The 26,390-nt window shown below is 46.3% G+C and overlaps 1 protein-coding gene across 1 annotated transcript in view; it reads left to right on the top strand.

Moving 5' to 3' along the window:
- The window catches only part of ACE (angiotensin I converting enzyme), a 54,725-nt gene that overhangs the window by 26,073 nt on the left and 2,262 nt on the right, over nucleotides 1-26,390 (top strand). Inside the window, exons 6-23 of the mRNA XM_082194715.1 lie at nucleotides 1,182-1,279; nucleotides 2,117-2,289; nucleotides 3,660-3,883; nucleotides 4,518-4,662; nucleotides 6,854-6,952; nucleotides 8,298-8,420; nucleotides 9,522-9,733; nucleotides 11,037-11,173; nucleotides 11,946-12,104; nucleotides 13,018-13,105; nucleotides 15,189-15,332; nucleotides 16,154-16,345; nucleotides 19,089-19,186; nucleotides 20,971-21,143; nucleotides 22,184-22,407; nucleotides 23,270-23,414; nucleotides 24,387-24,485; nucleotides 25,516-25,638. Coding sequence (XP_082050841.1) covers nucleotides 1,182-1,279; nucleotides 2,117-2,289; nucleotides 3,660-3,883; nucleotides 4,518-4,662; nucleotides 6,854-6,952; nucleotides 8,298-8,420; nucleotides 9,522-9,733; nucleotides 11,037-11,173; nucleotides 11,946-12,104; nucleotides 13,018-13,105; nucleotides 15,189-15,332; nucleotides 16,154-16,345; nucleotides 19,089-19,186; nucleotides 20,971-21,143; nucleotides 22,184-22,407; nucleotides 23,270-23,414; nucleotides 24,387-24,485; nucleotides 25,516-25,638 — 2,656 coding nt within the window. The remainder of the gene's footprint in view (nucleotides 1-1,181; nucleotides 1,280-2,116; nucleotides 2,290-3,659; nucleotides 3,884-4,517; nucleotides 4,663-6,853; nucleotides 6,953-8,297; nucleotides 8,421-9,521; nucleotides 9,734-11,036; nucleotides 11,174-11,945; nucleotides 12,105-13,017; nucleotides 13,106-15,188; nucleotides 15,333-16,153; nucleotides 16,346-19,088; nucleotides 19,187-20,970; nucleotides 21,144-22,183; nucleotides 22,408-23,269; nucleotides 23,415-24,386; nucleotides 24,486-25,515; nucleotides 25,639-26,390) is intronic.

The raw sequence follows: 26,390 nt of genomic DNA, 5'->3' as shown, positions 1-26,390 counted from the left end.
TTTCGCCTGTCCTGGTCAACAATCTGGACAGCAAATTCTACACCAGTTGCAGTTTCTGAACCATCTTCAAAGGCAGCCCCATTTATAATGTGTTGCAATAACCCAACCTAGAGGTTGCCAGAGCCTAGGCCAGACGTTTCCCACCTTTTTGAGTCCACCGCTCTCTTGACCCAACTACATTATTTCTGTGGCACCCCTATGAGTTTGAGGCAGTCCTTCCAAAATGCATCTTCCAAGGGGTGGGAGAATAATGTTCACAAGAAGCATAATCTCTCGCTCTCATAAAAGCCTTGGAGTAAGTGCTGCCAGTCTTTCTGGAACTTTGGCCAGCCTGGGCTTCTTAGTTGTTTAGAGCATGGTTCTGATAGTGCCAAGGTTGCAGGTTTGATCCCCATAAGGGACTGCTGAATATTCCTGCATAGCAGGGGGTTGGACGTCCTCAAACGTGGCCCTCCAGATGTTTTGGGCCTACAACTCCCATGATCCCTTGCCAGCAGGACCAGTGGTCAAGGATGATGGGAACTGTAGTCTCAAAAACCTCTGGAGGGCCGAGTTTGAGGAAGCCTGGACTGCATGATCCTTGGGGTCCCTTATAATTCTACAATTCTATGATCTGTAAACCAGGGAAACTATCATGGTTGCCCCATCGTCCTGAAGCTGTTCAGACTACCCACCCCCAGCTACTAATAACATACCGTATTTTTCGCTCTATAAGACGCACCAGACCACAAGACGCACCTAGTTTCTGGAGGAGGAAAACAAGAAAAAAAATATTCTGAATCTCAGAAGCCAGAACAGCAAGAGGGATTGCTGCGCAGTGAAAGCAGCAATCCCTCTTGCTGTTCTGGCTTCTGGGATAGCTGCGCATCCTGCATTCACTCCATAAGACGCACACACATTTCCCCTTACTTTTTTAGGAGGGAAAAAGTGAATCTTATAGAGCAAAAAATACGGTAATTAATGTGATATCTTCAATGGCCCTAAGGGATCTAACAAGACTTGGGGAGAAAACCACAGTTGTTATTTTTTTGCCTCCATGCCCCAAATGTGGAAAATTGACAAATATAGCTTCCCGGTGATATTGCACCATAAGCTTCTTCTTGCTATTATTCCTTATGGTAGGAAAAGGCTGAAACTAACTGTCCGCCTCAAGCTAAGCTGTGCTGCTTTGCCCCCTGCAGGTAACATGTGGGCGCAGCAATGGAACAACATTTACGACATGATGATCCCTTACCCAAATAAGCCCAACCTTGATGTCACCAATACTATGAGGCAGCAAGTAAGGTCATCGGTGTTGTTATTACATACACTTTTCTTCTTACACTTTTGCTGCTTTGACTGCAGCCTTCATATAGACAGCAGGGATTGCGAGTGAAAACAGCTACCGTATTTTTCGCTCTATAAGACGCACAAGACGCTCCTAGTTTTTGGAGGAGGAAAACAAGAAAAAAATATTCTGTATCCCAGAAGCCAGAACAGCAAGAGGGATCGCTGCGCAGTGAAAGCAGCAATCCCTCTTGCTGTTCTGGCTTCTGGGATAGCTGTGCAGCTTGCATTCGCTCCATAAGGCCCACACACATTTCCCCTTACTTTTTAGGAGGGAAAAAGTGAGTCTTATAGAGCAAAAAATACGGTACATACCTAAACATCACTGGGGGTGGGGTGGTATTGCTACCATTTTGCAGTGAGATGCTGCAGAATAAGTGCACACCTTAGGGGAATAATGAGTACTCCCAACAAGAGAATGCCTGTATTGTTATCTATTACGAGTTGAATCTCAACCTACCATGCTTAGAATAGTAGATCCATTGAAATCAGTGGGGCTTGAATTAGGAGCAGCTGAAGCCCCTGATGTTGGGAAAGATTGAGGGCACAAGGGGAAGGGGACGACAGAGGACGAGATGGTTGGACAGTGTTCTCGAAGCTACCAACATGAGTTTGACCAAACTGCGGGAGGCAGTGGAAGACAGGAGGGCCTGGCGTGCTCTGGTCCAGGGGGTCACGAAGAGTCGGACACGACTAAACAACTAAACAAAAACTGATTTCATTAAGCATGGCTATGTCTGGATCCAAGAAAATGCATGCTATCTCATTCTGTGGGTGGGTCCTTTCCTAGAACTGGAACGTAACACGCATGTTCCGGGAGGCGGACGCATTCTTCACCTCACTTGGCATGATTGAGATGCCACTTGAATTCTGGAAGGATTCTATGCTGGAGAAGCCAACAGATGGCCGAGAGGTGGTGTGCCATGCGTCGGCCTGGGACTTCTACAACCGCAAAGATTTCAGGTGCCTACTGCATGTGAAAGGGCCTTGCTTTGGAAAGGGGGAACCAAATGCCCTCTTGGAAGAGAACCACAGAATGCGTTTATGCAGATCCCTTTTAAAGAAACATAGGTCTTGGGGAAAATATCAACGTCCAGTTTTAGTAACAACATGCGGTTCAATTTAGGCGGTCTAGAAATGAAATGAATAATGATAATAGGTATTAGTTTCCTCCTCTCAGAGCTACAGATCTCAGTACAGTGGTACCTCGGGTTAAGTACTTAATTCGTTCCGGAGGTCCGTTCTTAACCTGAAACTGTTCTTAACCTGAAGCACCACTTTAGCTAATGGGGCCTCCTGCTGCTGCTGAGCCGCCGGAGCATGATTCCTGTTCTCATCCTGAAGCAAAGTTCTTAACCTGAAGCACTATTTCTGGGTTAGTGGAGTCTGTAACCTGAAGCGTCTGTAACCCGAGGTACCACTGTACCCTTAACAAACTGCGGTTCACAGGAGTCTTAGGAGGAAGCCGTGTGCCTTCAATGTGCATTGGATGTGCTTTAAATTTATAGCGTGTATCAGCGATAAATCTACTAAATGTATAAACCAGTTCTGAAAACCTTTTCTGTTTGCTAAATCTTTCCTGGAAACCATGGGAACTATAGCGTGTGGGAACACTTAATATGTTAAGTCGTCTTTGAATCCCTTGCAAAGCTACCAAGAAGGACTGGTGTTCCAAGGATTACACCTGTGAGAGCTTTAAACAATTTAAATTCTATATTGACAAGAGGACAGGGGCAGACCTTGGTAATAAGGTGCCCTGAGTGAGGACAAGATTTGCTGAGGACAAATAGTTCTTATTTTCACAATACAGTGGTACCTCTGGATACGAACAGGATCCGTTCTGGAGCCCCGTTTGCATCCTGAAGTAAACGCAACCTGCGTCTGTGCGTGTGTGGGTCGCGATTCGCCGCTTCAGTGCATGCGTGTTACATCATTTTGACCATATGCGTATGCGCGAGCAGTGAAACCCGGTAGTAACGCGTTCCATTACTTCCGGATCGCTGCGGAGCGCAACCCGAAAGCACTCAACCTGAAGCAACTTCAACCCAAGGTATGACTGTATTTCCTTTTGGTGCAGTTGCTATTTTTAATGGATCTTCTAAATAGGTACCTGTATGAATATAGGGTGGTGATGATGGCTTAGCAACCCTTTGGCTCAGTGCCCTGTGCAGGGAAACTGAAGAGGGACTTCCTTTTCAACTCTTCTGAGGACTCCGTGTGTAAAAGGAAAGCAGGAACAACCTTTTCAGTCTGTCAAGCAGGCTATTAGCTCAACTGGTGGATTTTAACAGAACCAATGTTGCATCCTCACCTTTCTGCTCCATACTTTGCAGGATAAAGCAGTGCACAACCGTCACCATGGAGCAGCTCTTCACAGTACACCATGAGATGGGGCATATTGAATACTACCTGCAGTACAAGGACCAACCCATCTCCTTCCGCAGTGGGGCCAACCCTGGCTTTCATGAAGCCATTGGCGATGTCATGGGCTTGTCCGTCTCCACCCCCACCCACCTCAAGAAAATTGGGCTGCTTGACCAAGCCACTGAGGATATAGGTAACCGTTGAGCACTGTGGGTGATGTAGGAGAACTGTGGTGAATAAGTAATCGATAGAGTTGATGGGACATTTCTCAAGGGTCAGGTTTCCAGCTGAGATTAGTTGCTTTTGGGACGTGGAGCCAGACTTGTATCACTCCAGGGCTTCCCAGCTGCTGAAGAAGAAAGAGAAGATCCTAGACCAGGCATGGCCAAACTTGCCCTCCAGATGTTTTGAGACTACAGCTCCCATCGTCTCTAGCTAACAGGACCAGTGGTCAGGGATGATGGAAATTGTAGTCCCAAAGCATCTGGAGAGCCAAGTTTGGCCATGCCAAAACCCAAAATTTGCTCTCCATTCTTTATTGCTGTTAGGGATTGGGGAGCCCTTCATATCCACACCTGTTCCCTTTGGGCAACCCAGAGGGCAGCTTTGTGCCTGCTCAGGGTCTGACTGCTGCCATCCGTTGGGTTGGAAAGGAATTTCCTATAAAGTCAGGTGGGTCTTTGTGCCCCAAGGCTTGTGGGTCACTTGCCCAAGTCATCTCAAGCTTCTTACTCTGCTTTTGACTTGTGGCACAAGATCTGCAGAGTGCTTATTCTGCTCTTATTCCAGCTCTGAGTCTTCTTTCCCCTTTCCCTTCTTCTTTGCAGAGAGCGACATCAACTACCTATTAAAAATGGCCCTGGAGAAGATCGCCTTCCTGCCCTTTGGCTACTTGATAGACCAGTGGCGATGGAATGTCTTCAGTGGGCGCACTCCTCCCAGCCGCTACAACTATGATTGGTGGTATTTAAGGTAAAGCTCCCCCCCCCCAGCAGTGCAACTGTGGCGGGTGGAGGACTGCCATGATGACTGAGCAAGGGAAGCCATTGTTTCAAGAAAGTGGGGGGGGGGTTCCCCAAGCTGATTTCGGGTGATAGGACTGAATTTCAAAATTGGGAAGGGGCAAGTCCATGTTTGCTTGAGGGACCCATATACCTTCTCAACAACTCTCTCTCTGTGTGTGTGTGTGTGTGTGTGTGTGAGAGAGAGAGAGAGAGAGAGAGAGAGAGAGAGACAGACAGACAGACAGACAGAGAGGAGAGGGAAAGAGAAAGAAATTTATGAGTATGTGTGAGTAGAAGCAAAGTTAAGAAGGAAAAATATTCAGGAATTTATTCAGTTATTTTGCTTATACTCCACTTTATAACCCTGAGAGGTTTTCAAAGCAGTTTCCCAAAGAACCCTCAAACCTACATAGGTAGGTAAAGGTAAAGGACCCCTGGACAGCTGAGTCCAGTCATCTTGACTATGGGGTGCAGCGCTCATCTCACTTCAGGTCGAGGGAGCCAGCGTTTGTGTGCAGACAGCTTTCCGGGTCATGTGGCCAACATGAATAAACCGCTTCTAGCACAACGCGACACTGTGATGAGTGCCAGAGCGCATGGAAATGCTGTTTACCTTCCCACCGCAGTGGTACCTATTTATCTACTTGCGCTGGCGTGCTTTTGAACTGCTAGGTTGGCAGGAGCTGGGACAGAGCAATGGGAGCTCACCCCGTCGTGCAGACTCAAACTGCTGACCTTCTGATCGGCAAGCCCAGGAGACTCAGTGGTTTAGACCACAGCGCCACCCGCTCCCTCTAAAAGTCATATTCAAGTCAGGAACAGAAATAATATGGTGACTTCTCTGTTGCCAGGACTATTCAGGTGGCATTCCCTGCCCTGGTGTTGCCCTTCAGCTTTTGCCTACTAGGCAGCAGTCCGCTGATGATCTTTTGAGGCAAGGAAGTGGGGCTGAGCAGCCGGATCTTGCTCAGTCTGTGATGGAGGGAGCTCTTCCCTCACTAGCAGATAGGCAGATCGTCTAAGAAAAATATAAATTACTGGAGGAAGAGAGAAATGCATGCACCTGTATACATGTTGATCCAACATTGATTGACATGAGTTTCAGTTTGCTCCCTTCTTTGTGCCACTTTATTAGGGCAAAACTAGACATAAACTGTGGTGCTTAGTAAGGAAAACGGGTGGCATGATGTCATCACATCAGGCACTCCCAAACAGCCAACCATGTGGGGTGGAGGCAGAGTAATCCATGATGCGGTGACAGATAAAGAAGGGGCAACTGGGTGCAAGGCAAGAGAACCAGTGTGGCATAATGGTTAGACCAGAGCTTTCCAAACTTTTCAAACTGGTGACACACTTTTTGCACATACATCATTTCACGACACAGTTACAGTGATACCTCTGGTTGCTAATGGGATCCATTCCAGAGGCCTGTTTGCACCATGAAAAGAGCGCAACCCGCAGCGGCGCGCCTGCAGGTTGCAATTCGCCGCTTCTGTGCATGCGTGCGACATCATTTTGCGCTTCTGCGCATGTGTGAGCGGCGAAACCCGGAAGTAACGCTTTCCGGTACTTCCGGTCGCCGCGGGATGTAACCTTAAAAGAACGTAACATGAAGTGGACGTAACATGTGGTATGATTGTAATTCAGTTTTGCATCATTTCGCGATACAGTAATTCAGTTTGACTAGCAAAGTGGAGGTTAAGCTAACCCTTTCCTGCCCGAGGAGGAGCATGGGGAGCATTCGCGTGACACAGCTACACACTGCAGCCGACACACTAACATGTGGTGACACACAGTTCAGAAAGCTCTGGGTTAGAGTGTTGGACTATGACCGGGGAGGCCAGGGTTTGAATCCCCACTCAGCCATGAAACTCACTGAGTGACCATGGGCCAGTCGCCATCTCTTGGTTTACCTCACAAGGTTGTTGTGAGGATGAAAGGGGGGAGGGAGAGAACAAAGTACACCACCTTGAGCTCCATGGAAGATAAACGTGGTACAGACATGTGACGAATAAATAAATATAAATAATAAAAAGCATATCCATGATCAGCATCAAATCTAGATTAAGAACAAACAACCTGGAATCTTCTTCGTTTCTAGAGACTTGTGCTAATGCTGTTCTGTTTCTTCTCTGCCCACATGGCTGACTTTTCTCCAGAACAAAATACCAGGGAATTTGCCCTCCTATTGCAAGAGATGAAACCAACTTCGACCCTGGTGCTAAATATCATATACCTGGCAACACACCTTATATCAGGTACCGGGAGCTGAAAGAGTTGGGGGATGTGGGATGTGTAAATGAAACATGGTGAGTTTCACTGATGTTCTTGAGGGAGGCTGGTGTATATGCCTTCATTATTCATGGAACGTCGAATACATTGCAATGTTCTGCAGTGTTGAACTACCTGAAGGTTCTGACAAGCAGATCTAAGGTGGTAGAGAAGGACGTGTTGAATTTCTCAACTTTCGAATTCCCAAAATGAGCGGTGCTAAAAAGTTGTAATATGACATGGGAATTAAATATATATATATTGGTTAAATTAATATAATTTAGTTTTGCCTGGAAAGTAAAACGTGTGTAAAATTACATAGAGACCATTAAAATTTTGAAAAGTACTTGCAGTTATATTATTATTATTATTATCTGACATTTTCAGAAGGTAAATTAAAACTCTGGTTTTCCAAAAGCAGTTTATGTGCTTCTCCATCAAACCTAGACTTAGCAAGCTAAATGTTGCTCAGTCACACAAAAAATAAATAGCAGATTTGAATTCCTCACACCCAAAAACATATTTTCAAGACCCCATGCTGAAGAAATTTGCAGAAATTAAGTTTCACCCCCTAAGATGACACCCCCTAGTGGCAGAGGAAGGCTGCATGGAGTTAAGTCCCCCAAAATCAATTCTGAACTCCATACTCTTTAGTATAGGAACGAGGAGCCTTTGACCCTCCAGTTCCTGTTGGACTTCTGCTTCCCCCAAGACAGAATGACCCACAGCTGAGGATCATGGGAGCTGGAGTTCGATAACATTTGTAGGTCCAAAGGCTACTCCTCCCCCAGCTGCTTTAGAAATGCAGAACTTGCAGAGAGTTCTTGACTAGCGTATTCTTTTAAGGCGAGGAATTGTATGAAGTTGTTTAAATTTAAAGGTGACTATCAAATTCACACTTTCTGAAACAATATCAGAAACTAAGCAAGGTTGTCCTTTGAAATTTACACTTATCTGAATTTTGCGGTGCAAACAGTGTTTGCAGAAGTGCTTATATTAGGGGAAATTGCTCATGGAAATGTGCATATTTAGGAGAAATTTGCCCTAAAACATTGATAATCCTGCAAGAGAACTTTAAAAAAAAAAATCACCAATTTGCTGCAGAAAATGGAAAAATGAAAAACTAAGAACCAAACTGGCAGATCTTTCCGTGCTTCATTTTTTTGTAACGTTATGCCTTCAAAAATTGACTCTTGTTCAGTATGGCAGAATTTGCTGTGATATTAGTAGTAGTGGTAGTAGTAGTATTGGGCAGTGGGGGTGGGAGTGGGTGTCCTACTGAAGAACTGATGGGTACCAGAAGTATACGGATTTTTGTTTTGTCTGGGGCAGGTACTTTGTCAGTTTCATCCTGCAGTTCCAGTTCCACAAGGCGCTCTGCCAAGCTGCCAACCACACTGGCAATCTTCATACCTGTGACATCTACCAATCCAAAGAAGCTGGACAGAAGCTCAGGTGACAGCAGGGAGAGATGGGGAAACAGCAAGGCGTGGTCTCCTACCTAAACGGCGTTAGAAGCAAGTGGGAAGACGTAGGCTAACAATTCTCTGCTTGGGGGCATTTCCTCCTTCCTGGCACCCTGATGTAACAAGAAGGGGTACACCTGTGTTGGAAAAAGCAAGGGGGTTGTGACATGCAGACCTGAGGACTGCGGTCACACAGGTGTGACCACACTCAGGTTGCAGAAGTGATCCTCTGGTGTAATCTTGGCGTAGCTTGAATGCCACTGGGCACTTACCCATTAGCGGGGACCAGATATTCTAGTACCCTGGGAAAGGTAATCGTACAAGCATGCAGTGTTGGAGAGAGACCCTAAGAATGGCATCACCCACACTCTTCAATGGAAGGGTACCTCCGACACCTATCATGCTTGTGGGGTGGCCACCTAGGCACCTAGGCAAGCAGATTCCATGAGTTCCAAGGGCTGAACTCACCCCTACCACTCCCACTGACCATATAATGCAAAGCACCTTGCAAGCAAAGAGCAGCAGGAATTGAAGTGCTTGCAGAGCAAGGGGTTGCAAAAGTCTGCAGGACATAAAAGTTCAACTATTCATGGCTGGTCACCAGGTGGGGAGGGGCTGGGCAAAGTAGACCCTGGCCAGCTTACCTGGCAGTGGTGATGCTCCAAGCACCACTGGGTGGCTAGGACCTGCCATTTTATTTCCCCAAAAGGTCCCAGAGTCATGCTTCTTCTGGGAGTTTAGTGGAAAATTTAAATCCTAACGGGACCCAGCCATCCAGGGCACCAGGCAAAACAAACACAAAAACTCACACTTTTAAAATAAAAAAGAGGGGGTGTTGGGGCACTAGCAGCTAGCTGCCCACAGGAGCTGGCAATGGCTTCAGTTCCCACTGCTTAGTTGCTGGCTGCTTCAGAAGATGTGGCAAGAAAATAAACCCAAATGGCAAGGTCAAATCCCTTGTGTGGTGTGGGAATCCACAGCAGGTAGAGACTGGAGTCGCCTGGTCTTGTGGGTCTTCCACAGTGGCTATCAACACGAGTAGCTGCATCTACATCACTACCCATTCCTCTCTTTGTTTTCTTCGCTGCAGCGAGGCACTAAGGGTTGGCTCTTCCCAGCCGTGGCAGAATATTCTCCAACAACTCACTGGCACAAATAAGATGGATGCATCAGCACTGCTGGAGTATTTCAGTCCCGTTACTCAGTGGCTAGAAGAACAGAATAAGCGAACCAATGAAACACTGGGCTGGCCGGACTTTGAGTGGCGTCCCCCCGTCCCAGAGGGCTACCCAGAAGGGCTTGGTAAAGTTTCCAAGGCATAAAGTTATTGGGGGGGGGAGGCCTACAGGAGGGTGGTTTCACTATGACCTCGGTGCTTGGGCATAATGGTAGCAGGTGTCCAAAGAAAAAGGGAGGATACCAGATGACCACCTCACTGCTTGGCTTTGCCATTGGACCAGGGCAATTATAATCCACAAGGGGGCACTCAGCTTGTTTTATATTTTGCAGTGGAAAATAGGAATGGAAGTGGCGGTCTCTTGCATAAACAGGGGGAACAACACAGGGCATCCGACTGGGAAGAAATGGCTGATGCAGCTGGAATATGGAGTGGTTTTTGTCTTGTTTGTCTATGGGAGGAGGAGGACTGTGAGAGCCCTGGGGAACAACTGACTTCACTGCAGGATGGCTTTTAGGGAGATAGCAGGCTGTGCTTTCCTTCTAGCATTGATAAACCACAAGTATTGAACCTTAAAGCACCTGCTGTTTTGCCTCTGGGCTGGCACTTGGTAGGGCAGGAGCCAGGCAGCAGCCCTTTTGAGGGTGAGATTTGGCTAGCAAGCTGCTGACTTGATATTTTGCTGTTAAGGGGTATCGACCCCCTTCATAAGGACCAGGTGATACTAATAAGGGGGAGTGCAGCCCTTATCAAAGCAGTGGGGGGCCAGCTGTTATGTCTCTCTGCTGATGAGCAGTGCAGCCCTTGTCAGCATCGTGAGACTGGCTCTCCAACATGGAGTTCCATGCTCCTGATGTAACAGATGAGTTGGAAGGTGGGATGAGTTGCCACCTGGTGAATTGGCTGAGCAGCGGATTCTAGAATGTGGGCATCTCCATCTGTGTGCTCATTTTAACTTCCCAATGAGCAAAGGCAGATGCTCAGCTAGTACTTACCTACCACTCATCTGCTGGCTTCTCCTAACATTTCTCTTTAAGGGGACGGGGACGCCAGGGAATGAAAATGCCACAGGTGGGTCTTCAGAGTTATCAGGTCTCAGCCCTGGAGTGTGTTTTAAGTGATAGGGTTTGGTCCAAGAAGTGTGAACTATAATATTAAGAAGGATAGGTTCCCTGAGCATGTTCAGAATGCCTTGTCTTCATCCATGAGTAACCACAGCCAATAATTGCACATCATAGGTAGGGAAGGGAGTTCTGATTCCATCAGAGAATGTAAAATATCTGCAGGAACCTGGGACTTGTCTCTTTAGAAATTAGGTACTGGGAGTTAACATGCTAGACTAAAAGGAAGGAAGACAGGGAGGTGAGTTAATTTCCCTACTTTTTCCTGCTTTTTGTTTCTCCCTTCCCACCCTTTAACCTTTTCCAGATAAAATAACTGATGAAAACGAGGCTAAAACATTCCTGGCAGACTACAACAGCACAGCCGAAGTGGTATGGAATTCTTACACAGAGGCTTCTTGGACATACAACACCAACATTACGGAGCCCAACAGACAGATGATGGTAGGAAAACCAGCACAGTGCACAGGGGAACCTACCCAATGTCCTGTATACCTGAAGGAGCATCTCCACCCCCATTGTTCTGCCCGGACACTGAGGTCCAGCGCCGAGGGCCTTCTGGCGGTTCCCTCACTGCGAGAAGCAAAGCTACAGGGAATTAGGCAGAGGGCCTTTTTGGTAGTGGCGCCCACCTTGTGGAACGCCCTCCCATCAGATGTCAAAGAGATAAACAACTACAGTCATACCTCGGGTTGAAGTAGCTTCAAGTTAAGTATTTTTAGGTTGCGCTCCATGGTGACCCAGAAGTAACGGAGTACGTTACTTCTGGGTTTCGCTGCTTGCACAGTCGCTTAAAATGGCGTCATGCACATAAGCGGCGAAACGCGACCCACAGACGTGCAGTCGCTTCTTGCATTTACTTCAGGATGCGAACGGGGCTCCGGAACGGATCCTGTTTGTATCCAGCGGTACCACTGTAGCTGACAGTTAGAAGACATCTGAAGGCAGCCCTGTTCAGGGAAGTTTTTAATGTGTGACTAAAATACAAAGATTAATGTATTTTTAATCTTTGTTGGAAGCTGCCCAGAGTGGCTGGGGAAGCCCAGCCAGATGGGCAGTGTACAAATAATAAATTATTGTTGTTGCTCTTATTAATAGGGGTGACTAGACAGTTGTGGCAGTGGTGAAGTTAGAGAATGAGCTCGTCCTTTCCCCCTCTGTGATATAAGTGTGCTGGCTAATGCCTCTCCCTCTCTCTCCCATATGTGCCTTGCAGTTTCAAAAGAACATGGAAATGTCAAACCACACCTTGCAGTACGGCCTTCGGGCTCGGATGTTTGACCCTACTGATTTCCAAGACCCTACTATAAAACGTATCCTGAAGAAACTGAGTGACATAGAGCGGGCAGCCCTACCTGACGCACAGCTGAGGGAGGTGAGAGCGAACCATAGAGCCGTAGAATTGCAGAGTTGAAAGGGTCGCCAAGGATAATCTGGTCAACCCCCTGCAATGTAGGAATCTCAGCTAAAGCATCCTCGACAGATGACCGCTCAACTCTGCTTTAAAACCTTCATTCCATCCTTGTTCTTGATGTAGATCTTCACTCACCCCTTCTTCCCTGGTGGGGAGATAGGGGTGCCATCTTGTGGTTCACACCAGGTGCCAAAATGTATTGGGCCCAGGACATAGCAAATCAGTTATGGAACTTCCTATCCATGGAGACCTACAGAATTGCCCTGTTATTCGCTTTCATGGAAGCTGGTGGGGTTTTTCATCTGGTAGAGGTTTAAGGTGGAAGGAGTGATGTTATTATCCTGACTTGGGTGCTGTTCGTGTGTTTTCTTAATGATGATGTTTGTATGGGATGTTTTATGGGTGTTTTTTAAATTGCAGGCTGTTTGGGGACTTGTTGAAAACAGAACTTAAAAACCTGGAATGAATAAATAATGTGTAGTTAAGTCCCCAAGGGACAGTTCTGTAATGAGGCCCCAGATCCTTGGAATTGAATGTGTTGAAAATTAAGCTGGAGACATAAATGAAGAGCATTCTAAGAGGCAGGCAAGCACAGGGCACCAGAATATGAGCACACTTGTGTTTGATTGCTTGCACAAATTCAGCATAGCAGGGCTCATCCAGCATGTTGACACAAGTATTTGTCTGGGGAATGAAAGCAGGAAGCAGATGCACGATCAAGCCATAACAATAAAATATTTCTGTTCAATTCAAATGCATATGATAATACAGTTTCCGCCAATAGTCCTTGGATCTCGTTGTCAGGCAAATGATGCCGAGGAGAGAAGCCCATATTTTACCTCCTAAGCAAATGAATCCTTTTTTTCCCTTTCAGTATAATCAGCTCCTCTCAGACATGGAGACAATTTACAGCGTAGCCAAAGCCTGCACTGGAAACACAAGTTGCAAGTCCCTGGATCCTGGTAAGTCATTTATACATCTCCTGGCCATAGCTGTCAACTTACAGATTTGAAAATAAGGGACCAGCAGCCTTGAAAATAAGGGACCTGCAGCCTTGAAAATAAGGGACCTGCAGCCTCACCTGTTCCAGGCACTCCAGTCTTCCTGTCCTCCTGCAGTCTGGTCAAACTCATGCTGGTAGCTTCGAGAACACTGTCCAACCAACTTTGTAACCAGAGGTTCAACTGAATAGAGTCTGAATCACATGCACCACAAGGCCTATGCAGCCTCAACTTAAGATGGCCCCCCGGCCTGGCTTTGCACTGCAAAGTTTGCAGCAGCACGTGCAACAAAATGGCATCCAGCATTCAAAACCCCCCTCAGCTTGCATTAACTAGCCACACACAAGGCATGCAAGCTCCACCACCCCAGTCATTCTTAGACTTCTTATTGGGTGAGCAACACAGCCAAGCAACACAGTTGGAGCCTCCCTCCTCCCTGGCCGGCAGGGAGGGAGGGAGAGGAGCTGCTTCCTTTGAAATTTAAGGGACATCATTTAAGGGACATTTAAGGGACATCCATCAATAAGGGACAGCAGCGGGACATGGCGCTGGAATAAGGTGCCTATGAGAAACCCACAAGGAGGACACGACCACAACAGCACTCCTCACTTCCTGGTAACTAGTATGAAATATACTCAGAGTCGAGTGTGAATTACGTGCTCCTTATTCAGCTCATAGTAGCAATGAATGAAACTTTCTCCAAAACGTCTAGCTATATATACATTATTTACACAATGGGCCCCACGTGATTGGCTAATTCTGGGCTGCTCCTGTAGGCCAATCAGGTTGTAGATTCACCTCCTCCAGAAGCCTGATTGGCTGCTCCTGCAGGCCAATCAGGTTGCTGATTCACTTCCACCTGGAGCTGGATTGGATGGCTCCTGCGGACCAATCAGATTGCTGCATTCTGGATCCTATTGTTCTAGGATTCAGCTCAGTACATAACATAGTATTCCATGGCACATGGCCTCTGATACATCATTGGAGAAGACTCTCTTGAAAGTTGGTGGACTCCCCTTCACTGGAGGTTTTTCAGCAGAGGTTGGATGGCCACCTGTCATTGATGCTTTAGTTGAAATTCCTGCATTGCAGAGGGGTTGGACGAGATGACCCTCAGGGTCCCTTTCGACAGTACAGTTCTATGATAGACATCGTGACAAGTAGCCATTGGTAGTTTTATCCTCCATGGTTTTGTCTAATCCCCTTTTAAAGCTAACCAGGTTGGTGGTCATCACCACATTTTTGTGGAAGCAAATTCCATTGTTTTGTTATATACTGTGTGGTTCGTCTTGAATATCTCAGCCATGAGCTTCATTCAAGTCCTGTGGATTTTAGCAAAGGATGAGAAGTAGTGGGGCGAAACAGCCTTGTTCCTGCCATTAAACTATACGAGGCACATTGAAGTTCATGAGAGCAGCCTGGGTGTGATTTGTTGAACAGAGATAAAAGAGAGGGGGACGTGGCTTGATGAAGAGTAGAACCAGGGCTTTTTTTCCAGCTGGAACTCACCAGAATTCAGTTCCGGCACCTCTCAGGTGGGCGCCATTGCCATTGTAAGGGAACAAGTGAGGCGTTCATTCATGGTGAACTCCTACACCTCTTTTTCTAGAAAATAGCACTGAGTAGAACAGGCTATGAAACACATTATGTAGGAAGGAAAATCTCTGTGGCGCAGGTGGGCTTTGAGAAAGGATATGAAGGGAGGTAGAGGGAGGTGGCTCCACAGTTAAAGAAGTGTACCGTGTTTGTTTGAAGAGAACATAATGGAAGCTCAATAGGTGAGCCTGCACACGGTGTTGGATTTAGGGCAGTGCCAGCCAAGGGGGCGCAAAACTGAGAAGATCCATAACTGAGAAAATCCATCAGGGCCGCTGAATTTTGGCCTCGCTCAGAGCGCCATATTACCAGAGTATTACCAAAGTCCACCGCTGCTGCACAGTGCAGAGGGAGCAAAGGTAGGCCAAAGGGGAGAGATATACACATTACAGCACATATGGTGCATAGTCTCATACCTAATTCTTGCTTGTCTTGGCTCTTTCTTTAGAACTCATGGACATCATGGCTCACTCAAGAGACTACAACGAGCTCCTCAATGCCTGGAAAGGCTGGCGGGATGTATCAGGGAAGAAAATCCGAACCATGTACCAGAAATATGTAGAGCTGAGCAATACGGCTGCCATATTGAATGGTAAGCATGCTTTGCAGTGCTGACTGCTCCAACAAAGGGAACAGTGGGTTGTAAGGGCAGAGGATGACTCTTACGAATGCGGAACCCAAACTGTTTGAGGTGAGCCTCAAAAGTCAATGCAGACATGGGAAGCATTGTAGTCTTTTCTTTGTAAGTTGCTCTGAGTTGCCTGTGGCAAAAAAAAAGCGAGTAATAAGAATAATAGCAGAAAGTGTCCCTCAGTGGAAAGCCTACCTTGCCATCAGTAACTGAAGCTTTCCAGCAAAGTCCACTGGTCTAACCACCAGAACAAAGGCATGCACCGTTTTGCTTCTTTGTTGTTGTTGTTTTTTAAACTACAGAGCCACGCAAGAGCAAGGCAGATAGATGCAGATGTCCACAAAGTTCACTTACTCTGTTCCCATGGCAGAATGTCAGACTTGGGAAGGGGGAGCTGGAGCCTTTTAATGCTTTAAATGAGGAACTTAGAAAAGATATTCCTTGCTATGGGCTTGCAACATTTCGGTTTGGGGCGCCTAGCCAACCCTACCATCAAGCAGCATGAAACAGCTGCCTTAGACAAGCAGATTTTTTGGTTTCATGGTGAAAGAGTAGTAAGCTATTCATGATTTCATTTATTATGGTTGTATTTTGTATTTTCACTGCCAGGCAGGGGAGAAGGGCTTTTAAGATGTTCTGCCTCAGATGCCCAAATAACTAGATCTGTCTTGGCTTTGAGGGAGGGTGTCGCCTGGTGCTCCACCGCAGGCAGTAACACCAGCCCTGGGGACACAACTGGAGAAGATGAAGAAGGGCTTCTATATTCTCATGTTCATGTGCAGGTCATTCGGACAATGGTGCTTTCTGGAGATCCCTGTATGAAACACCGGATTTGGAAGATGTTCTGGAGAAAATCTGGGAAGAGCTTCAACCATTGTACCTCAATCTTCATGCTTATGTGCGCCGGGCTCTCTACAAGAAATATGGTGAAGGTCACATCAACCTCAGGGGCCCTATCCCAGCTCATTTGCTAGGTAAGCCTTTCCACACCAAACTCCTGAGCCAGAAGACAATATTGGGCAACTCCCCATTGTCTGTGTGATTCTGAAGGCCTACTCCGTGGTTGCTTTTCCTTGTATTAGGCCATGCCTAGTGTCTAGGTTTTTAGGATTAAGGATTTTGTAGGAGGTCTGCAGCATATTTTGCCAAATGCACATTTGTTGAGCATAGCATATAGTGGCTCTTAGATATGTTCCTTACACATGGAGAAAAGTTATCAAGAGAGGCAAAATATAATCAATGATGCTATTAATTGACCTAACCTAAAAGTCAGCTTATCTGACTATTATAAGGTTGCCTTAAAATGCTTACAGTGTTAAAATGCTTGTTGTTGTTGTTGTTGTTTAATATTTATACCCCACACATCTGGATGGGGAAAAGGCTGAGTTGCAAATAAATTCAGGGGAATTAGGAGGAAAGAGGAAGAAATAGTGACATTTTCCAAAAGTCAGACACTGTAGGCTAGGTGCTGGGATGAGCAATTTGGAACTAGGTGTATAGGACATAAAGTGGCAATGAAGGATTACTGAAATTGTTAAGAGCTGCTATCTATAGCATCACAGAAGTTCAGAAAGAATTGAGAAACTGTCAGGTATCAAAACTGCAAAGGCTATCAAAAAATTGGGTTCAGGATGGGACATGACTAAAAGCTGTGGCCTTAGAGAAGACATGGAGACAGGATATGGAAAAAATATTTTGAGTGACCAAAATTGGGGTCTTAACAGACATGCTAAGACATAAAAAGGGAGAAGTTGACTAGTTTGGGACCCTTAGCAAGACTCCAGGAGGCATGGGCAAAGGTGAGATCATGAAAGGAAGAAGCTTTATATGACATCAAAAATAAGAACTGTCCAATCATAATGCCTAAAATTCAGATGTCATAAAGACTTATGTCGTTTTTGAAACTATAAGAGATATGCCTCAACCTCATGAAGGGTCTTCTCTTCTCTTCTCTTCTGACTGGGAGGTCCCACTTTCAGAAGTGACAAATGTCTATTCTGCTTTAATATTGTGAACGTTTAAGCTCTGGCAGTGTGTGGGAAGGTTCATTTTTCTTGCTAAATAATAAACTAAACAATATAATAAACTAAATAATTTCTTGCTAAATAATAAATGCCTTTACAGTGGTACCTCGGGTTAAGTACTTAATTCGTTCCGGAGGTCCATTCTTAACCTGGAACTGTTCTTAACCTGAAGCACCACTTTAGCTAATGGGGCCTCCTGCTGCTGCTGTGCCACCGGAGCACAATTTCTGTTCTCATCCTGAATCAAAGTTCTTAACCCGAGGTAGTATTTCTGGGTTAGCGGAGTCTGTAACCTGAAGCATGTGTAACCCGAGGTACCACTGTATATACATTTGTCTGTGTTCCGTATTTACCCTGGTCCAGTTGATGTCCCTGCTATTCCACTCGCCTCCAGGTTGCAGGAATTGCTGGGTGTGCTTTTTTAAGCACTGTAGCCTCTTTGCAGCTCTTGAATAATCAGTAAACAAAACAGACAGATTCTTTCAGTGGAAGCAGACAGAACTAACACTTCAATGCTATTCACTGGCCTCTAATTCTCTGTAGATGTCACCACCGAGACAGCCAATGATGCATTTAGTAGCTCTTTAGGAAGCATAAGACGGCGCCTTAAAGGCTGCTGCATAATGACTCTTGAAGAAGATATGCAGAAATGGAGTTAGAGCTGTTCTACACAGCTAGACAAAATATGACCTGGTTTCACTACTTTTCCTTTACTTCTGTAAGCTCTGATTAAGTAATCATACTATGATCTCCAATCCGCATTGTGGATAGAGGGGAAAGTCTTGTTTAGCGTGGACAGAGTGATGACCCACTGTTCCCATTTGCACTCTCCCCCCCCCAACCCCAACCCCCTGATGGTTTGTGTGCTGGAGCACAGGAATGGGGAACAAGCAGCCTCTAAGGGTTTTCGTATTTTTATTTTATTTTAAAAAATGAACGAAACAATTGCTGGGGGGAAAGAGTGAGTTGTCTTGCTCCTGCTAACACTTTCATGAATATTCAAGAGATGTCTGTAACATTTCCAGAAGCGCTTTCTATATGGCAATGGCAATAATTACTGGATGCACTTTCTGGGATGTCACCTTATCACATTTCTCCCAGGTGCAAAACATAGCACTCTGAGCAGTTCACAGAATGTGATATTCCTCTAACTGAAGCCCAACTTTGAGAGAAGACATGGGAAGCAAAAAATGCACTTCTTGATCAAGTGGAAAGACCACTATTATACACATTGTACCTCTAATATAGTGGGAGCCAGCGAGGTGTAGTGGTTAAGAGCGATAGACTCGTGATCTGGTGAACTGGGTTTGCATCCCTGCTCCTCCACATGCAGCTGCTGGGTGACCTTGGGCTAGTCACACTTCTCTGAAGTCTCTCAGCCCCACTCACCTCACAGAGTGTTTGTTGTGGGGGAGGAAGGGAAAGGAGAATGTTGGCCGCTTTGAGACTCCTTTGGGTAGTGATAAAGCGGGATATCAAATCCAAACTCTTCTTCTTTAGAAATGGGAAGGAAGCTATTGGAGAACAAAGTTACTGATTGTCTAGTGGGAGCTCCATCCATATGAATTCACCTTGAATCACCCAGCCCTTCTTCCCTCAGAAAGTGGATGTTGGATCTAGTTGTTGTCTTACCCTTGGGCGTGGGGCTCCTTTGCCCCCTACCTACGCATTAACTCTATTTTCTGTTTCCTAGGAAACATGTGGGCACAGTCATGGTCAAACATCTTTGAACTCGTCATGCCCTACCCCAACGCCATCAAAGTGGATGCAACACCCGCCATGAAAAGCCAGGTTGGTGCAGCCAGGTTTTATTCAATTATTATTTGAAACGGTTTCTCTTGGGGACTAGCCTGAACCTTCATCCTGTTTAGAAGCTCCCCAGGGCAAAAATCTAAGGGAATTATTTAGCAACCTTTTAAGGTGGGGCTCAAGATTGTTGAGTTGTTGAAGAAGCATCCAGTTCCCCTTAACTGTACTGAAACGTTTAGCTCTCAAGGAAGGTGCTTCGGAGAGCATGTAGAATGCCTTTTCTTGATATCTACCCCAGCCTAGTATCCACAGTTCCAGGCCAGGAAAGGAGATTCCAGGTGGGCCAGAAACGAACCACTAGTTTTCTGCCCTTACTTCCTGCTTCTCTCTGTACAATCGTACCTTGGTTTTCGAACAACTTAGTTCTCAAATGTTTTGGCTCTTGAACACCGCAAACTCAGAAGTGACTGTTCCAGTTTGCGAATGCTCTTTTGGAAGCTGAACGTCCAATAGGGCTTCTGCGGCTTCTGATTGGCTGCAGGAGCTTCCTGCAGCCAATCAGAAGCTGCGCTTTGGTTTCCGAGTGTTTTGGAAGTTGAACGGACTTCCAGAACGGATTCCGTTCGACTTCCAGGGTATGACTATATTTTGTTGTGTATCTGACATATAACATTGTGAATTCTTGGTGCATGTAACAGCCCAGCCAGACCTGTAGGAATCCCAAATCTGCTCAGCTGCAGCTATCAAGAGGAAGGTCTTTTAGACTTTGCAAAATCTTTATGGCAATGAGATTCTGCAGAGGTAGGGCAGGCCCCAAGGATGACTTCCTTTGTGCTTTTGTACTGTATTTGACACATGGGTGTTTTTAGATTATGGGAATGTTTAGGGAAAGGACAGAGAACCTTTTGAAGCTCAATAGCTTCATCCCCTTCTGTGCAACCTTCAGGGGACGAAATGTCATTGGTGAGCAGGCCCAGAGGCAAAAGTGGGTGGAGAAATTTGTACAACAGGCTTGTTTACACACACACACACACACACACACACACACACACACCCTTCTCTGTCCTTCGTTCAGGCAAGCAAGAGGCATTATCAGAGTTCAATTCCAGCCAGTGGGGAGAAACACCCAAGGATGCTACAACGCAGGGGCATGCTAGGAATGCGGCTGAGGAAAGGGTGTGGCCTAGCAAGAATATTGAGGGCCTGATGGAGAAGTGTGGAGGGCTATATTCCGCCCTTGATTTAGGGTTCGGCTCTACACCCCATCAGTCTGATACCCCATCTGTCAACATATCACATTCCCGATTTTCCATGCCAAATACAGTGGTACCTCAGGTTAAGTACTTAATTTGTTCCAGAGGTCTGTTCTTAACCTGAAACTGTTCTTAACCTGAAGCACCACTTTAGCTAATGGGGCCTCCTGCTGCTGCCGTGCCACTGGAGCACAATTTCTGTTCTCATCCTGAAGCAAAGTTCTTAACCCAAGATACTATTTCTGGGTTAGCGGAGTCTGTAACCTGAAGCGTATGTAACCCGAGGTACCACTGTATTTTGCATATCTTTTTCCTGTTTTCAGCTAGCATGTAACATTACACTGCAGCAGAAGCAGGAAGAATCAAGCCAGAAGGGGCAAGCCTTTCACAATTACCTTGCAGGTTCCATGCGACTGTTCAAGTCCCACATTCAGCAAAAGATCCCTGCATTGCAAGGGGTTGGATTGGATGACCCTCACGGTCCCTTCCAACTCTCCGATTCTATGTGCTCTTCGTCCATCTCTCTGCTGGTTTTTCAGCTTGCCTCTTCTACACTCGCTCTCCTTTCTGCAGGGCTGGACACCAAAGAAGATGTTTGAACAATCTGACAGCTTTTTCCAATCCCTGGGTCTCATCCCTATGCCACCTGAGTTTTGGGAAAAGTCCATGCTGGAGAAGCCAACAGATGGGAGGGACGTGGTGTGCCATGCCTCAGCCTGGGACTTCTTCAACCGCAAGGACTTCAGGTGCTTCCATGGTGACTGGGTGGAGAAGGGCTGGAGGCAGTAGAGTCTTCTTTGTCCCTCCACTGCCATGGGCCTGTGGTCATGTGGTTCACCACCATCTTGACCCTTGGGTAGATCCATAAAGGGGAGGCTTTCCTCTTACCCTTCTGTGCTTTGGCTGCCAGTGTGGTGTAGTGGTTAAGAGTGGTGGACTCGTAATCTGGTGAACTGGGTTCACGTCCCCGCTCCTCCACATGCAGCTGCTGGGTGACCTTGGGCCAGTCACACTTCTCTGAAGTCTCTCAGCCCCACTCAGCTCATAGAGTGTTTATTGTGGGGGAGGAAGGGAAAGGAGAATGTTAGCCGCTTTGAGACTCCTTTGGGTAGTGATAAAGCGGGATATCAAATCCAAACTCTTCTTCTTCTTCTTCTTCTTCTTCTTCCTCTTCCTCTTCCTCTTCCTCTTCCTCTTCTTCTGGGAGAGAGTTTACCCCCACTGCCACGTAACAATCTCCCCCCCCCAAGAGATTCTGCCTTCTCTTTTCTTGAAGTTGGTTGTTCACTTCTCCAGGTCCCCACATGGCTGGATCATGCGACTTGCTATGCACCACTCTGCATAGGCCTCCCCCCAAAATCAGGGTGTACATGTCCCCCCCCCCACATTTCCACCTGCACCAATGCCACATTTTTGCTAGGATTAGATATGGCTCTGTTTCCCACCCTTGTCTGCTGGGCTATTTGCTCCAAAAATCCAGGGTTCAGGTGGGTTTTTCAGCTTTGGGTCTGGTGAGTGAGAGACAGGGAGGCAGACGTCTCCATTGCAATTTGTGGCTCTGTTCACTTGCATAAATCATCTGGCTGCATAAATCATCTGGAGCCATTGCTCTATTAAAAAATCTTTCAGCAATCTGCCTGCTCTCATGCCTGACTCTCGGTTTGCTGGTGAGTGAACTAAATCGGCTGTTCCTCTTTTCCAGCTCTAAATTTCCCTTCCATTTCACTTTCCCTTCTATTATTTTACATGGCCGTGACACCTTTCCCCCATCTTTCTCTTGCTTCAGGATTAAGCAATGCACCTCTGTGAATATGGATGACCTAATAACAGTTCATCACGAGATGGGTCATGTCCAGTACTTCCTGCAGTACAAGGACCAACCAATCTCGTTACGTGATGGCGCCAACCCAGGCTTTCATGAAGCCATCGGAGATGTTATGGCCTTGTCAGTGTCTACCCCAAAGCACCTGTACAGCATCAAGTTGCTGAGTCAGGTGGAAGACAACCCAGGTAAGCAGGAGGGGACCACATGGGGACACTTAGTTGCAAAGTGCTCTCAGCAGCAATTCTTTAGAATTTTTGAGCTTTGTAAAACACCAGTGTTCATGATATCTTATGATTCGCCAAAGCAGAGGTTGAAATGGGCATATGCTTCCCAGAACCAAGTCTCAACACACTTTGCCCCAGATGCCACAGACTCAAAAGCAGGGATGCACTTAACCATTGTTGTGTTGCCTTTCAACCCAGATTGGCTTTTCAAATTGGCTTGGAATAAACTGAATTATAGAGGGACACGGGTGGCGCTGTGGGTTAAACCACAGAGCCTAGGGCTTGCCGATCAGAAGGTCAGCGGTTCGAATCCCCACAACGGGGTGAGCTCCCGCTGCTCGGTCCCTGCTCCTGCCAACCTAGCAGTTTGAAAGCACGTCAAAGTGCAAGTAGATAAATAGGTACCGTTCCGGTGGGAAGGTAAACGGCGTTTCCGTGCGCTGTTCTGGTTCGCCAGAAGCGGCTTAGTCCTGCTGCCACATGAACCGGAAGCTGTACGCCGGCTCCCTTGGCCAGTAAAGCGAGATGAGTGCCGCAACCCCAGAGTTGGCCACGACTGGACCTGGTGGTCAGGGGTCCCTTTACCTTTACCTTAAACTGAATTAGACACCATAAATGTTGACTGACTAGCCCTTGTTTAAGCATGTGATGCAGGCATAAGATTGGTTGTGGGAACTTGTGGGATTTAGGAATTTGATAAATAAGGTGTTGGGAGGTAAAGGGTGGGATACGTGGAATGTAGTAAGACCACCAGGAGAGATGGGGCAGAAGGTTAAGCGCTGGGGTCTAAGACTCTTCTTGTTACTTTCTTTCTCCTGGCCAGAGAGCAACATCAACTACTTGATGAGCATTGCACTAGATAAGATAGCCTTCCTACCCTTTGGCTACTTGATGGACCAGTGGAGATGGAAAGTGTTTGATGGGCGCATTCCATATGAGGAGTACAATCAACAATGGTGGAATCTTAGGTGGGTATTAGGTAGCTGCCTGGAGAAGGAAACTATCTGACAATTTGGTTGTGCTGCATCATGGCTGAGTTCTGCCCATATGTTTATGCTGGGAGCAAGCTTGACTCAGAACTGAGTGGAGGCGAAGAGCAAACATGGCCTGGTTTCTGAAAATGTGGGTAGAACATTGCTGACTTTCCCCAGGTGGTGTTCAAGGTCAAAATGGAGCCTCCCTTACTGGGGGTTGCCCAGGGTGCTACTTTGGAAAGTATTCCCCTTCCAGACATGTCCATGATGTGTATATTTTGGCCACAGAAAATCTAGGGTAGGAATGGAGAATCTGTGGGCCTCCAGATGTTGGATTCCAATTCCCTTCTGCTCCAGCCAATGTTGGAGGTGCCACATCCCTGCTCTATGGGATGAAGAAAGTATTGAAAGTAGGTCTCTTTCTGGGGCAAATAAAAGCATGCCAGTAATTGTGGAAATAGGTTGTTGGCGATTCCCAGGGGGATCTGAAGAAAAGCAAGCCCCTCCAGCTACACAATGGCCCTGTCCTGTTCCGAAGCAAGACACCTGCTCCTCCGGAGCAAGGATAGAGGAACCTTTTTTACCTTGTGGGTCACAGGCCAGGGGTGAGCAGCAGGGCCAGAGGCAAGTATGGGTGGAGCAAAGAATTTGACTTTTACCTTTGTACTTTATGGGCATGCAAAAGCCAGAGGTTCCTACACAGAGACACACAAATAGGCAAGCAATTAAGCACGATTCAAGGGAATATTCCAGCAATGCAAAAGCACTCAAGAGAGGTGTGGCCCGGAAAGAGCCCAAGAAGCTATAGAGAAGGGCCTGGAGGGGCTGTGTTTGGTCCCAAGATTTCAGGTTCTTCCATCCTTGTTCTAGGTTGGACACCCTGTGAGATCAGCACTCAGTGTTGGCTTTTGGCTGGTGATTTCTCTCTCTCTCCCCCCCCCTCCTCCTTTTATCCCAACTGCATAGGTTGAAGTACCAAGGTTTATGTCCTCCTGTGCCAAGATCAGAAGAAGATTTTGACCCAGGGGCAAAATTCCACATTCCTGCAAATGTCCCATATGTCAGGTAAGGAGGTGATTCCCTGCCTGGCCTGAGTTATTTAGAAAAAGTTAGGCCAGAGTGTCCCGTCTTAAGGGCTGTTTCATTTGAATATGGTCCAAGAGATGATAAATACAGATAAAATAAAAATGGATAAATATAAAGAATTAAGTAGGAAATTCCTATTGAAATGGTATAGAACCCCGGCACAACTGGCATACATAGTTAAAGGATTGAGTCCTAAGTGCTGGCACTGCGGTCAAGAGTTAGGGGTATATGCACATATGTGGTGGGAGTGTATTTGTGTGAAGGAATATTGGCAAAAGATTATAAAGGTTATTTCTGATGTATTTCAGGTTAAGATAGAAGTCAATAGAGAAATGCTTATCTCAGGAATACTGGGGAATAGTAAAATAGAAAGAAAAGAGCAAGATTGGTATAAAATTATGATCTTAGCCGGTATGCTTATTATTGTACCAGGATGGAAAGAAAATGATAAATGGACAATGGAAAACTGGAATGACTATGTTTTTGAATATATACAGTCTGATATATTTGAACAGGTAATGACGGAAGATACATGGGAAAACAAATGTCAAAAGATTTTGAATAAATGGACAAGTTATAGGAATTGGATAGCACAGGGGGAAGCCAACCCAAGCATCCAAATTAGAATGCATAATATGTGCACATGGTTAAAGATTTGAAGAGAGAACAATTTGAGGGGGGGAGGGGTTAAAGGGGGAGGGTGGAAGGGGAAAAATTAGGATAAATGAGTAGGGACAAAAGAATATACTGTTATGCATAACTAGTAGGAGGATAATTTTGATGTACGTATGTTATAGTTAGATTTTTGACTGAAGGATTTTTTTGTAAGTTATTCGACATCCCTGGAGGAAAGTGCGATTATTATTATTACTAAATAATAATAATAATAATAATAATAATAATAATAATAATAATAGTGTCCCGTCTTCAGCTCTGGCCCTTGAGGAGGGGGTGCCGGGAGCAAGTGTGACCTTGGACCTCCCATTCACCTGTTCCATCTCTCTTCCAGATACTTTGTCAGTTTCATTATCCAGTTCCAGTTCCACCAGGCCCTGTGCAATGCCGCTGGACACACAGGACCCCTGCACAAATGTGACATCTACCAGTCTAAGAAAGCTGGGACAATCCTAGCGTGAGTAGCAAGCCGCATCTGCTGGGTGGGGCTACACTGTAAGACTCTACCATAGAGCTTTCCAAACTTTGTCGCGATACGTTAACAGTGTCAGCTGCGGCGTGGAGGTGTGTCACGCAAATGCTACCTGTGTGGCTCCCGGGGCTGGAAAGGGGCTAGTTTAACAACTCTGGTTTGCTAGTAAAAAGTGAATTGCTGTGTCGCGAAATGTTGTGTGTCTGAAATGTGTGCCGCTGACATGAAAAGTCTGGAAAGCTCTGCTCTGACCCTTTGGTTAGAAGCTTCAGATATCAGTCCCCTGGGGCCCTCTCAGTCCTTTGGGTGTTCCTGTTTTGACTCACAACGCCCCTTTAAAAAAAGAAAGAAAACCGATGTGGAAATATGGAGAACTGAAAAATGAGAAACGGAACGAAACTGAAATCGACATATCCACAGTCCATCCTGACTTGGGTGTAGTAGGACCCGTTACAATGCTAGGTCTTGCAATCCTACTAAAGCCCTGCAACTTGGCAGCATGCAAAATTGAATTCTGATAGGGTGCTGTCAGCAGCTCCCGGCTGGTTGTCCAGGAAAGTATAAAGACATGGAAAAGCTTCTTACAGTCCTTTTTAAATTTCAAACAGTACAGAGAGAGGCTATAGAACCCAGCCTCTTGGATAATGGCATTGTCCCGAGTGAATCTCCACCACCCACCCCCAATCTCTCCCACTTCCTCGTTTGTCGTCGCCATCACCTCCTCTACGGGTGCAGCT

This window comes from Podarcis vaucheri (genome assembly GCF_965113315.1).
Source record: "Podarcis vaucheri genome assembly, chromosome: 13".
NCBI classification, from domain to species: domain Eukaryota; kingdom Metazoa; phylum Chordata; class Lepidosauria; order Squamata; family Lacertidae; genus Podarcis; species Podarcis vaucheri.
Note: the sequence above shows the minus strand (reverse complement) of the source record. Positions and strands in the feature narration are given on the sequence as shown.